Raw genomic sequence first — 13,127 nt, 5'->3', positions numbered from 1 at the left:
AACTGTTCTTAACCTGAAGCACCACTTTAGCTAATGGGGCCTCCTGCTGCTGCCGCACTGCTGGAGCATGATTTCTGTTCTTATCCTGAAGCAAAGTTCTTAACCCGAGGTACTATTTCTGGGTTAGCGGAGTCTGTAACCTGAAGCGTATGTAACCTGAAGCGTATGTAACCCAAGGTACCACTGTACTACTATTGCATAGTAATTAGCTAAGCCAATTTTGGGAAAGAATGGCACAAATGTAGCTGCCCCCCGTCCCCCATCATTCCGGTTATGCCTCAATCTCGATAGGAGGCAGGTTCTGGGGGTTTTGTGCTGGGGGTTCTTCTTCTTCCATGTATAGTTTCATGAGAACCTCATTAAAATGTGCATCATTTAATTGCAAATGACTTGCATCAGTACCGTTTTGTTAAGTCGAGAACGGGGGTATTACTTGTGTGGCAAAACAAGTTATGCAGCTACAGATAATAAGCGCAGAAGATGCTTTGCAGGTGCAACGCTTTACGGCCTCTGAAACCACCTTAAGAGCTTTCTCCTTGGACTAGCTCCGGCATTCCTGGAACAAAATCATCTACCCATCAAGATTAATTTGGTGAGTTCTCTCCCTGCCTCCCAATGTGAAGCAGAGATTTGCTCCCGAAGAGAGAGATGCTTTAAAATGGCACTGTGGGCTTTATCTTGGTTGCCTTTCCTCTAGATCGCATTTGTTCAGTTTACAAGCATAATGATGTTTTTGTTAACTGCCAGCTCCGTATGAGGGCACGCCAGTTCTTCTGATAGTCAAGCTGTGTTCTTTCTGACTGGTGCATTATCTCCAGTAATGAGGATTGCACCGGCCAAATCCTGCCCTTAATTAGACCTCTGCTATCCTGTTGCTACCTGATTCTGCCCTTGGTGACACCTGTGCAGCTCATCCTTGTCAGTGGGGCTACCAGGTGTGTGAACAGAACTGGAGCCAGCTGACGATTTGGTTGCTAATGACCTAACTCCACAGTCAAAAAACAATTAGCTGCTGGGAAAACAGAAGCAGGGAGAAAAGGAGGGTTTAAAGTGATTTTTAATTTGACAGTGCTCCGCGGATTCAGTGGGAAACAAATTGGACTCAGAAGAGGGAAACCAGGACTTGTGTCCCAGGATGCTGCGCTGGGCAAGAACCACATATCAGCCCGAGATTGAGAGTAAGGGTAACGGCAAGGCTCACACCCACCATTCCTTGTGGTATAACTTAACTGGGTCCTGAAGTCCTGCGATTCTGCATTATGGCTCTGCTCAATATCGTTGCCTGTCATTTGCAAGTCAGCCCCTCCACAGGGTGCCACTGTGAGCCTCCATTTTCTCCCAGCAATGATGTAGCATCATTAAAAGTGAGGCATTGTGCAAGGGGGGGGGGACAGCCACTTGGGGAGCGATCCTATGCACAAGAATCTGGCATAAAGCAAGCTGATCTAAGTTACGCTGGCGTAAAGTTAACACCAGATCCAAACCCTGTTCAGCAGCTCGGTTGCCGCTACTGCTACTGCTCTGCCTATGCCTTTTAAATAGTGTGACTTAACTGAACAAGCTTAGGATCCAGCCCAAGTCTTCCCAATCTGGTCCTGGCCCCAGCCACACTGGAATGACTCTTTTAGAGGGGCTTACACCAGCCTCAGCTCCGTCAGCTTGGGCTGAGCTGGCAGAATGAGCAAGTTATGATGGCGTATCTTCAGCTGAGCTAGGGTTGGGGAGCCAGGAGTCAGTTGGCTGAGCTAGAGATCCACTGCATTCTCAGCTGCTCATCCTGGCTGATCACACCATAGGATTGCTCCCCCTCCATTTGCTGAGAGCAGAATGCAGTGGCGAGACTCCTTACGGGGTCCTCACCGTGGGATCACATTCACCCAGTGCTATACCAGCTGCACTGGCTCCCGGTGGAGTAAAGGATCAGGTTTAAGGTGCTGGTTTTAACCTTTAAAGCCCTATACAGCCTAGGACCCTCGTACCTACGGGACCACCTCTCCTGGTATGCACTACGGAGGACCTTACGGTCTTCAAACAAAAACATCTTGGAGGTCCCGGGCCACAGAGAGGTTAGGCTGGCCTCAACCAGAGCCAGGGTTTTTTCGGCTGTGGCCCTGATCTGGTGGAATGCTCTGTCACAAGAGACTAGGGTCCTGCAGGAGCTGACATCTTTCCGCAGGGCCTGCAAGACAGAGCTGTTCCAGCAGGCCTTTGGCCAAGGCACAGTTTGACCCCCTCCTTTGGTAATCCTCACAGAACTCTAGTCCAATGGTTGCCATTAATTTGATTTTGAATTGATTTTAAAATGAATTGATTTTAGAATGCTGTGTTACTTTTATTGTTGTTAGCCGCTCTGAGCCTGGCTTTGGCTGGGGAGGGTGGGATATAAATAAAAATTTATTATTATTAATTATTATTATTACTGCTTGTGGTGACAGTGAAGCCACAGCTGCTTCTTCTTTTTTTTAGAAAAAAGACTACTTGTCTAGAAAGCACCCCTGAAATTTTTCCTCATTCTCGCCATTGCCCCCAAACACACCCCACTTTTGCAGTCTGTGAATGAGGATGCAAAATTTCCAGCTTAGTTCTAAACTGTGCTGTAAACAAGGCTACACAGTTGACAGTTTACCAACAACTGAAGCGGGACTATGTGAAGGCAAATGCAACAGGGGGTGAAAAACTGTAGGGAAGAAGGTGTACTATTTAATAAAAAATATTAACATTTTAAATTGATTGCTACAAGAACAACCTCCATCGTGGTGATGCTGTTTACCAGCGAGGTTATTGTCTTGTTTTGCGATATTGTAAAATACAGCGAACCCAAGAGACCAGGGCATAAATTAAGAGGAATTCTTTTATCCAAGGCTCCAACACAATGCTTGTATTATGTCTCCCAGAAGACATACTCAAGGGGAGCACACATGTGCCTGAAAAGTCGCATTGTTCATTTTAAAATGAAAAGAGCTATTTTGGTGTACAGCACAATATCTGGGAAAATGAAAGATTTGCAGATTAGATATGTCAAGCAGTTATTAATCAACAGCAATGGAGAAATGCGGGGGGGGGGAGGGGAGGGAGGAAAATTAGACAAAAACAGAGGGGAGGGAATAAATGTCTGATGGGAGGGAAGATGGATGGGAGCTAAGTTGCCAAAATGGAGGAAAAGGGGGTGTATTTCTACTTGGTGGAAAGGCCAAGGAATTTCAGTCATCTGAGAGAACATGGAGATGCGGAAAAGCTTCAGTGATAAAGTTGTAAGAAAATAGCCATAACAAAGTGGTTACATTAGATCCTACCAATCATATTCGATTAAGTCATTTATATGCACGTGCGGTCCTGTTCATTGCACTAGTCTTCAGTTGGTGTAGATTTAATGAGTCCAGGATATAATTAGGAAAAGGAAATTAAAAACAGAAGGAATCTAATAAGCTATTCCAACGGTGTTTGGGGGAAACTTGGAGCTCAGGGTTAGCACTACCATTAGGCAGAATGAGCTGCGATCCATTCTACAGCATTGTTGTGGCGCCGTCAGCAGGGGCACTACCCTTTAACCACACTACCCTAAAACCGCCTCTGCTAGACTTGTAAAGGCCACATCATACTGTGCTCAAGAAGATGAAGAAAGTCAGGTCAAAGACTTTAACGAACAAACAGGATAATCTTCGCAGAGAAGCCAGTAGTGGAAAGGAGCTATGAGGTAAAAACAATCATATTGCAGCTGGAATGGCAATATTATTAAACAGGTAACACTGGCCCTAAAGAGAAGGGGGAAATGAAGTGATGAGAAAAGCTCACAAGATATAGTAAGAAAAAGGGAAAATAAATGAGAAATATGGGGAGGAAAGAGTATTCGGAGGGTATATACAGATAAAAGGAGCTTAAGAAAATAAGAAGCCCCAAGTATCCTCTGGATGTCATGAGGAAATCAGATACTAAGAAAATAATATGACACTCGCTGACGAAGAACACCCCAACGGAGAGAGCTTATTGCTGGCTAAAGTGTTTATTGTACACGGATTGCGAACTGAGAGGAGTTGGGGGAGGCACTTACGGGCTGCTTACGCTCAGCTGGGAATATCATCAATGTTCTGTGTGTTCTAGTGCTAGTTACACAAAGTGTTGCCTAGTAGCAATTTCCTAGTCAGGGAAATGCCTTGAGTGAAAGTGGTGGAGGTGGTGGGGACATAACACGCTAAGCTGACAGGTGATGACAGGGATGAGGAGAAAACAGTGGAGGTTTGGGGCGATCAAGGGCCGGGGCAGTCCCGAACTCAAATCAACCTTGCCCAGGTGCTAAGGAATGGATTTAAACCTGCTAATACATTCCAGTTCTGCAGCCTCTCATTAAAGACTGGGCCATTGTACTGAAGCTAGGACATAGCTGTCAACTTTTTCCTTTTCATGCGAGGAATCCTATTTGGAATAAGGGAATTTCCCTTAAAAAAAGGGAAACATTGACAGCTATGAGCTAGGAATGGGTGAATTAGTCTTTGAGTTTGTGCCAACTTTGCATGTGCTCCTCAGTCCCATGTCTGCATTTATAAGAGACTTTATTTTTTTAAAGCGTGAAAATTCATATTTAAGTATTTTTAAAAGTATTTCCCTTCAGAAAACATCTCTACAGTAAATATATTTTATCTCCGATTGATTGATTGATTGATTGAATGCACTAAGAACTGTACAGTGGTACCTCAGGTTACATACGCTTCAGGTTACAGACTCCACTAACCCAGAAATAGTGCTTCAGGTTAAGAACTTTGCTTCAGGATGACAACAGAAATCGTGCTCTGGTGGCACGGCGGCAGCGGGAGGCCCCATTAGCAAAAGAGCTTCAGGTTAAGTACGGACCTCCGGAACGAATTAAGTACTTAACCCGAGGTACCGCTGTATTGGAATATTCAGGAAGTGCAAAAGGCAGTGGATAACTACTTTCCAGTCTGCAAATTAGCCGGGGAGGTCTCAAACAGGATGCTGTACAGCAGAATTTGAAATTTGAATTTGCAAGAATTCCTAACTGAAGCATGGTATCTTTAAAAAATGCATTTTTCTTTTTGCACTTGGCAATTTCAATTACTAGTCCAGTGAAGTAGGCTGTTGCCAACATATATGATGTCAAAGTGTCTAAGGTCCCACCTGCATTCAAAGCAGTATCACACCACTTCAAACACTCATAGCTTCTCCCAGAGAAGTTTTTTAAGGGTACAGAGAGTTGCTAGGAGACCCCTATTCCCCCTGCAGAGATTCAGTTCTGAGTGGTATTTTTTATTATTTTTTACCTGCTGTTCTAGGGTTCATATGGATTTGTTCTAGGATTTTGTCTTGGTCATTATATGATAGGAATTGCAATATCTGATAATAAGTCATATTGAGGTTCCAAAAAGCAGGATACAAACATTTTATTTTATTAAATATTATTCTTTGCCTATCTTATTTCCCCCTCTTTTCATCATTTCAGGGCCTAGATCAGTATCAGTGCCCTGTTCAGATTGTGGTATATATATTTTATATATTTCTACTACATTCTCTCCTTTCCTACCGAAATGCCTGATATATTTCTGCTCTCTCCACCCCCAAACACTGCCTGCCCTTTCACACCTCTCCAGTATTTGTTCTTGTTTCATCTGCCGTGGCAAAGTTAGCCCTCATTGAAACTGCAGGTGTTCTTCTCTCTGACAATTACATCAATATTTTCCCCGAAAATAAAAAAAAACCCTAGTAAAACCCCTAAGGTGAGAGAAGTCTTTGAAAGCTTCAAGCCTCTTTCAAAACAAACAAACAACGATATTTGCTGGGTGTTTCCATGTACACAGAGAAAAGGCTTGCAGTCGGAACAATATCAGAGTAGAGCTGTTTGAACTATCAATATGATGTAAGTCAAGGGTAAACCAATGTGGTGCCTTCCAGATGATGCGGTTGGACTCCAGCTGCCATCAACCCCTTCTGTCATGCTGTCTGGGGCTTATGGAAGTTGTAGTCTGACAACATCTGGAGGGTACATTCCCTTAATGCAGTGTTTCTCAACCTGTGGGTCCCCAGATGTTGTTGGACTACAACGCCCATCATCCCTGACCACTGGTCATGCTGGCTAGGAATGATGGGAGTTGTAGTCCAACAACATCCGGTTGAGAAACACTGCCAAAATGTAAGCCATGGGAAAGAGAAGGGGTCCAGACATACATGAGGCTATAACACCCACAGTCATTTCTCCCTCATAGGATTAACAACTGCAGAAGCCAGGAGAGTGGACCATTCCCACCAGGTCCTCTGTAGTACAGTGGTGCCTCGCAAGACGAAATTAATTTGTTCCGCAAGTTTTTTCTTCTTGCGAGTTTTTCGTCTTGCGAAGCACGGTTTCCCATAGGAATGCATTGAAAATCAATCAATGCGTTCCTATGGAGACCGTCCGGGGACAGAGGGGAAGCGCCGCGCGCCTTCCCCTCTGTCCCCGGACCTGTTTTAAAGCAAGGGAAGGGGCAGCGGGGAGAATCGCTTCTCTCCGTTGCTGCCCCTTGGTTCAAAAGGGGTCCAGGGACAGAGGGGAAGACGTGCTGCGCTTCCCCGCTATCCCCGCAGCTTGCGGGGCAAGCTTCATTTTGCGAAGCAAGCCCATAGGGAAATGCGTCTTGCGAAGCGGCTAAGAAAACGAAAAACTCCTTCGTCTAGCGAGTTTTTCGTCTTCCGAGGCGTTCGTCTTGCGGGGTACCACTGTATCTCTAGCAGCCTCACCTCCATCATTCACACATGGAGGTACGTCTGCAGAGGAGAACCCTGTTGAATGTGAACCTTGGTCATGCCTTATTCCCCCGCCCCACCTACAACTGTTAATCACATATGGGCAGTGCTCCCCCCCCCAAAAAAAAATATAGGTGCTAGAACTTGCCATGAAGTCACCGGACGACTTGGGGCAGCCCTGAACAGATGCCAGTTTGACAACAACTGTGTTCACTGCCTGCAGAAGGTGCTAAAACTACTGCAAGCTGTCTCCCTAGCTGGTTTGGGGGTCGCCCCTGGTTCTAGGGCAGGCCAAATAAACGTGCCCCAGCCTCCCTCATTCTCTTAGATTCAGGCGGATTGCTAGGGCAACTCAGAAGGGCTGGAAAACTTAAAGCACCACCACCAGTACATGGGAGATGGACTGAAGAAAATGAAATAAGAATTGACCATGCCCCATAGCTTGACCAATCATGGCTAGGAGCAGCCAGGAGCTAGGTGGAGTCATAGATCTAAAAAACAAAAGAACACTTTGGCCAGCTTCCATTTTGACTTAAAATGTTTGTTCTGGGCTTCTAAGAAGTATGTAAAGGCAAGAAGCAGGCAGGGGGAGCACCAGTCCAGAGTACCTGGTGCACTCTGGCTGAAAAATGCATTGCATGTGAGTGAAATATCTGATTGGGGCTTGGGTACCCTCAAAATTGAGAGCATACAGCTTGCAGTTAGCTGTGTTGTTCACAAGTCCCTTCCCATCAATGTATTCAGCATGAAAAAGGCTGGCCCCACTTTTGCCTATGACACTCACCTGTTACTTCAGAATATGGGATGCTTACTAACAGACATGAATCTGGATCCTGTATGTATCACCAAACTACCCCAAGGTGATCTCTCTCATCCCAGAATAATCTGGTCTTTTGTATCATCTTGACAGACGAAAAGCAGAAGGCACATAAGGTAAAACGGTGTACAGTGGTACCTCGGGTTACAAACACTTTGAGTTACAGACTCCACTAACCTGGAAGTAGTACCTTGGGTTAAGAACTTTACCTCAGGCTGAGAACAGAAATTGCGCGCCGGCCATTTAAATCAGGCTGGGAAACCTGTGGCTCTTCAGATATTACTGCACTACAGTTCCCATCATCCCTGACTACTGGACATGCTAGCTGAGGCCAAGGAGAGTTGGACATCTGCAGGTTCCCCTGTCCTTATTTAACACACACATACATACATTCTCTTTTTCTAAAAATAAACGCCCTCACATAAGGCTGGCGTTGCATCTCCTAAAGGCTTGTAGGATTTAGTTTTCTTACGTCACTGTTCCCATGCATATGACAACCACAAACCATCCCAAACTCACACCACTGAACCACGACACTTTGTACAAAAGGCCCACATTCTGTGATGCTACTTACTTTCACAGCTGGGATGGGCTTTTTAGGAACAAGATGTTTTCTCTCAAGCTGGGAAACCAAGGTGCTCTGTTCCATCATGTTCACTTTGGACTCAGCTATTATCTTCTTGCGCTGCTCAAGGTAGGGGCCAAAACTAGGAAGTTTCTAAAAGAAATAGAAAGTATGCCATTACTGTTGTATAGAAAACAGTGGCCGCAGTGAGAGCGAATGACTTCATCCCACATTTGACAGACATGATCAATGATTTGAATGCCGAATCTATCTTTCTTGCCCTTCTCCCATGCTTCGGGAGGCTATCCACCTTCTTCATTTAAAAATTGCCACATTCATATTTATCCAATTAAAACATATATTCATCAATCTATGAAAACTTGTTTAAAAAAGATTTTTTTAAATAGTAAAAATTGTGCTAGGTTGTGTGCGCATTTATATCCTTTTGGTTCTTAGCCAGTTAGCCACAATTCCCCCAAGAAAATTTTTGATAGGCGTTTTAGTGGCATCACTAGTCATGATGCAAAACAAATAAACCAATCAACCATGGATAAAGACTGCAATGTATGGACAACAACGAAAATTGGAAAGTTTGGTAGTGGGATAATCTGTCCCTCAGTTACTGCATTTCTTTGGGGTATGTATCACTAGGGTCCTGCTATATAAAAATACACATCACTCATTAAAATAAATGAAATTCACTCTATGTTTATTATTATGGTGCAGGGAATATTATGCACTAAAGATTCATAGAACTTGGGTGAGAAGCCTCCATTTGCTTAATGCTTTACATCAGTTTCCCCTTACAGCTAATGGATTTGCTAGCTAACTTTATAAAGCATGCTCTGAGATTATTTTGACATGGCGCTTAAAGGGATATTGGATCGGTTACTATAATGGCAGCCAGTTCCAAGCAAACTCTGGAAAGTGCTAATTTTATTCATTTCACTATTTGACCTCATTGAGCTTCTTAATCTTTAGCCTCTGGGCTTCTTTCATATAATGCAGCAAAGGGAAAGAATACTAAGCTCCAAAATACTCCACTTCCAGCCAGAAACCTATAAATGCCGGCTCCAATTTCTAAGCACGCCAGTACCTACAGATAATGACTCTACACCACCAATCCATTAAAGTTCCTTGCAACCCATGAACGTCATTGTGATCTTCCACCTAAGGAGGAGGACCATAACTCACGCCACAGCATCTGCTTTGCATGTAGAAGGCCTCAGGCTCAATCTCTGGTATCTCCAGGTAGAGCTACCAGCAGCTAAGAAAGTGTAGCATAGGCAGGGCAATGTGCTATGCAATACTTCATAGCACATACTTCAGGAGCCCTGAATACCTGAAGAAGCGTCTCCACCCCATTGTTCAGCCCAGACGCTAAGATCCAGCTCCAAAGGCCTTCTGGTGGTTCCCTCACTGCGCGAAGTGAGGTTACAGGGAAGCAGGCAGAGGGCCTTCTTGGTGTCATGCCCACCCTGTGGAACGCCCTCCCGTCAGATGTCAAGGAAATAAACAACTATCTGACTTTTAGAAGACATCTGAATAATGTTTGATGTTTTATTTGCTGGAAGTCATCCAGGGTGGCTGGGGCAACCCAGTCAGATGAGCATAATAATAATAATAATAATAATAATAATAATAATAATAATAAAATAAAAAATATGTGTGCAGGGGGAATAGGTGTGGGCACTGTTCCAGTGTCCCAGAGCAGATTTATAGGGCATGCAAGAAGCATGCATTTAGAGGAAAAGGCAAGGAAATATCATGGCACTAGTGGAACTGTTTAGTTGGTTACTGCCCTCTGTTCACATTACATTCATTTCCATCAAAACCATATGGTGAGATCGCCACATGAAGATCATTTAATCCCACTTTAAAGTGAAAAATTCTTTATGATCAGCCATATATTCCACACCCCATATTGCCCCCATCTGAGAAGTCACCCCAAAGGAAATGTATCTGGGATATCTATCTCTCTGCCAACATCCCTGATCCTATTTGACAGGAGAACTGTTTGTTGAGCTGTATGTTTTGCCCACATAAGGTCTGCATTCTTGAACCTGTGACTTTCTTTGAGGAGGACTATTGTACATCTTTAAGGGTTGGGAAGAGAAATGGGACGAGCTGTATCCTGATGGAGCTGTCCTGTCAGTACTTCATCGGAGCTCTTCTTCGGATTGCAAGAGGAAGGGAAAGAAACACACATTGTCCTTCACTTGAAGCAACAATGTGTCTTGGGGTGGCCTTGAAGATGACCCAGTGCTGGATCCTGATGATGGGGTTTGAATAGAACTGGCAGGCTGACCCTGATATAGACAGTACAGATCAGAATAATTTGTAGGATGGCAAAGTATCCCAGTGTGAAATGTGGCAGAACTCCCTGTCCCTTTGGTTTCAGTGCGGGGCTTTTCTCTTGCCTCCCTTTTTTATCCAAAAGTAAATCTCTGGCACTCAGCTTCCAAAAGCAACCTTGTAACTGATGAAGTGTACAAATCTCCTGCAACGATGTGATTTTTGTTTCAGTATTTCTCCTGGGATTCATCATTGATGAATTTGTTCTCACTGGATAAGCTAAATCCTACTCATTTAAAGATAACAGTATCTACCAGTAGAACTGTTTCTATCTAGATATAAAAAGCATTAGACTGCCAATAGAGAACTGACAACATAATGAATCAACAATGAAACCTTAAGCCAGCAAAGCTTTAAGGTGAATAAGCCTGTTTCGATTATAATTTATTCACAGATCAATCTAAAGCCAATTGAGCATATTATGAACTAGAAAAGAGGCTGCTTTCCTAAGAGAAGCAGGCGCCTGATATCTTCATTTTCAAATTACTGTATCTTTTTTTTTAATGGAAGAAACACTGGCCATGTTTGAGGAAGGTAATATGACCAGTTCATACTAATTCTCTCAGATAATAATGCTAGTAATTCATTACTTAATGATGAATACATGTACCTTATCCTGACTAGATATTTGCAAAACTAATGCACTTGCAGGTATTTAGTAACCTGGCAAAACATTTCCTCTGCTTCCAAGATTACAGGACTTTGGAGTGTCTCACTAGCCCTTTTAGTAATCATGTGATTACGACTACATAAAGGTAAGAGGAGGGCTGTCCTCACTAACCTTGCCATGGTATTTTCCCTGGCTCTGCCCCCTAAACCCAGTCCATTCATTGGAGGGGAAGTCTTAAGCGGGAGCCTACTCCACACATGCAGGCTCCCCACTCGGTTTAGAAACCTGATTGTGCATGGTTCAAAATTCCACAAGGAGCCTATATGTGTGCAATGGATTCTCCATTTCAGACTTCCCCTGCCCCACAGTGGTGTGGGCAGCAATGATGCAAGGACAGGGTCCACAAACAGAGCCCACTCTTTCCCTCTTATGACGTTAATCAAATATTGAGTGAGCATCAGTACAGCACTTAGTCAAGTCTCAGATATATTTAAGATTAAAATTCAAAGCAGCAGCCACCTTTTAAGAATGTGGGTTTTGTCAGGGCTTTCTTTCAGCTGGAACTTGCCAGAACTCCGTTGCCTTTCTATGAGAGCAAGGGAGGTGTTTGTGGTGAGTTCTGGCACCTCTTTTTCTAGAAAAATAGCACTGAGTTTTGTAACGATTTGGGGAGGAATTCAACACCATGTTCTTCTGATCTTTCTGTCATGACAATCATTTCTGCTTGCCAGACAAAATATTTCCCCTCTGCTCCCCTTATATGCTGTTCTCCTAACCCTCCAGAGCAGATCTGGAGAGGTGCAGGGAGCATGGGAAGAGGAAAGAAGAAAGAGGCAACGTCCCATTTAACTAGTGGGAGCCCTAGCACTGTCTTTCACTTGTATTGTAGCTTAGCTGAATCCAAATCCATTATTTTCCAGACCTCATAATAACTGCCTTAATGTTATTTTTGTGGGACTCGGGTGGAGCTGTGGGTTAAAACACAGAGCCTAGGACTTGCCGATCAGAAGGCCGGCGGTTTGAATCCCCGCGACGGGGTGAGCTCCTGTTGCTCGGTCCATGCTCCTGCCCACCTAGCAGTTCGAAAGCATGTCAAAGTGCAAGTAGATAAATAGGTACCGCTCCGGCAGGAAGGTAAACAACGTTTCCGTGTGCTGCTATGGTTCTCCAGAAGCGGCTTAGTCCTGCTGGCCACATGACCCGGAAGCTGTATGCCGGCTCCCTCGGCCAATAAAGCGAGATGAGTGCCTCAACCCCAGAGTCGGCCACTACAGGACCTAATGGTCAGGGGTCCCTTTACCTTTAATGTTATTTTTAATGTAATGCAATTCGTTAAATTTGTATACAGGCAACCCTCATTTTGTGTGGGGGTTCCATGCCGGACTCCTGCACACATAAGCCCACTCCACCCCTCCCATTCTGCTCCTTTCCATGATGTCTTTATGATATTTTGCGGCCGCTTCCAGGTTCGGCGCATCATTCGGATGCGCCTAAATTGGGAGTTGCCTGTACTGCCTTTCATCCACAGATCTCTGGGCACTTCACAGCACAGAAATAGTCACATCATCATTATATGATTTTATGAAATACGTGTCTTTTGCACACTTGGTTAGAACAAAGACTCGTTTCATTATTTAAAACACCACCAGTGGATTTACCAAGACTTAATTTGAACAGTTCAATGCATGGCTCACTTATAAGGTTTTTCCTTCTGTGTTCTGTATGAAGCAGAAGTGATGAACCTGTGATACTCATGATTTGTTGGACTCAAATTCCCAGCAGCCCCGGCCAGCATGACCAATGCCTGGCAACACTCGGAGCACTACTTTTTCTCCACCGCTGTTATAAAAAGCAATTTCTGTGCAAGTGAAGCAGCCATAAGCAGTTTGACTGAACATCAGTGTTTGTGTGTTGTATTTTGATAGCAGCGCATCTGTGGGGATTCCAAAGGAAGTAAGAAGAATATTGACAAGATTAATGAAGTATCATGGGAGGGGGGAGACGTTCCTCACACATCTAATCCTCTTGTAGCTAAACAACAGGGAGTGTAG

General features: G+C 44.2%; 1 protein-coding gene and 1 long non-coding RNA gene across 11 annotated transcripts in view; one reads left to right on the top strand and one right to left on the bottom strand.

Annotated features, from left to right (window-relative positions):
• Positions 1-13,127, bottom strand: part of DPYD (dihydropyrimidine dehydrogenase) — a 495,490-nt gene that overhangs the window by 9,635 nt on the left and 472,728 nt on the right. For all 4 annotated transcript variants that reach the window (XM_083743288.1, XM_083743286.1, XM_083743287.1 and 1 more), the window contains one exon: positions 8,121-8,264. In XM_083743288.1, the coding sequence (XP_083599414.1) occupies positions 8,121-8,264 (144 nt within the window). The remainder of the gene's footprint in view (positions 1-8,120; positions 8,265-13,127) is intronic.
• The window catches only part of LOC310846673, a 60,666-nt gene that overhangs the window by 15,787 nt on the left and 31,752 nt on the right, over positions 1-13,127 (top strand). For 3 of the 7 annotated variants that reach the window (XR_014565439.1, XR_014565441.1, XR_014565443.1), the window contains one exon: positions 492-592. The exons of 3 other annotated variants lie outside the window; for them this stretch is intronic. This is a non-coding gene — a long non-coding RNA (uncharacterized lncRNA). Of the gene's footprint in view, positions 1-491; positions 593-1,069; positions 2,040-13,127 lie in introns of those variants that run through there. One more of the 7 variants, XR_014565444.1, reaches the window with a different exon arrangement.

The sequence above is a fragment of the Podarcis gaigeae genome, assembly GCF_964106915.1.
Source record: "Podarcis gaigeae genome assembly, chromosome: 6".
Taxonomy (NCBI): Eukaryota; Metazoa; Chordata; class Lepidosauria; order Squamata; family Lacertidae; genus Podarcis; species Podarcis gaigeae.
This window is presented reverse-complemented; position numbering and strand designations above follow the sequence as displayed.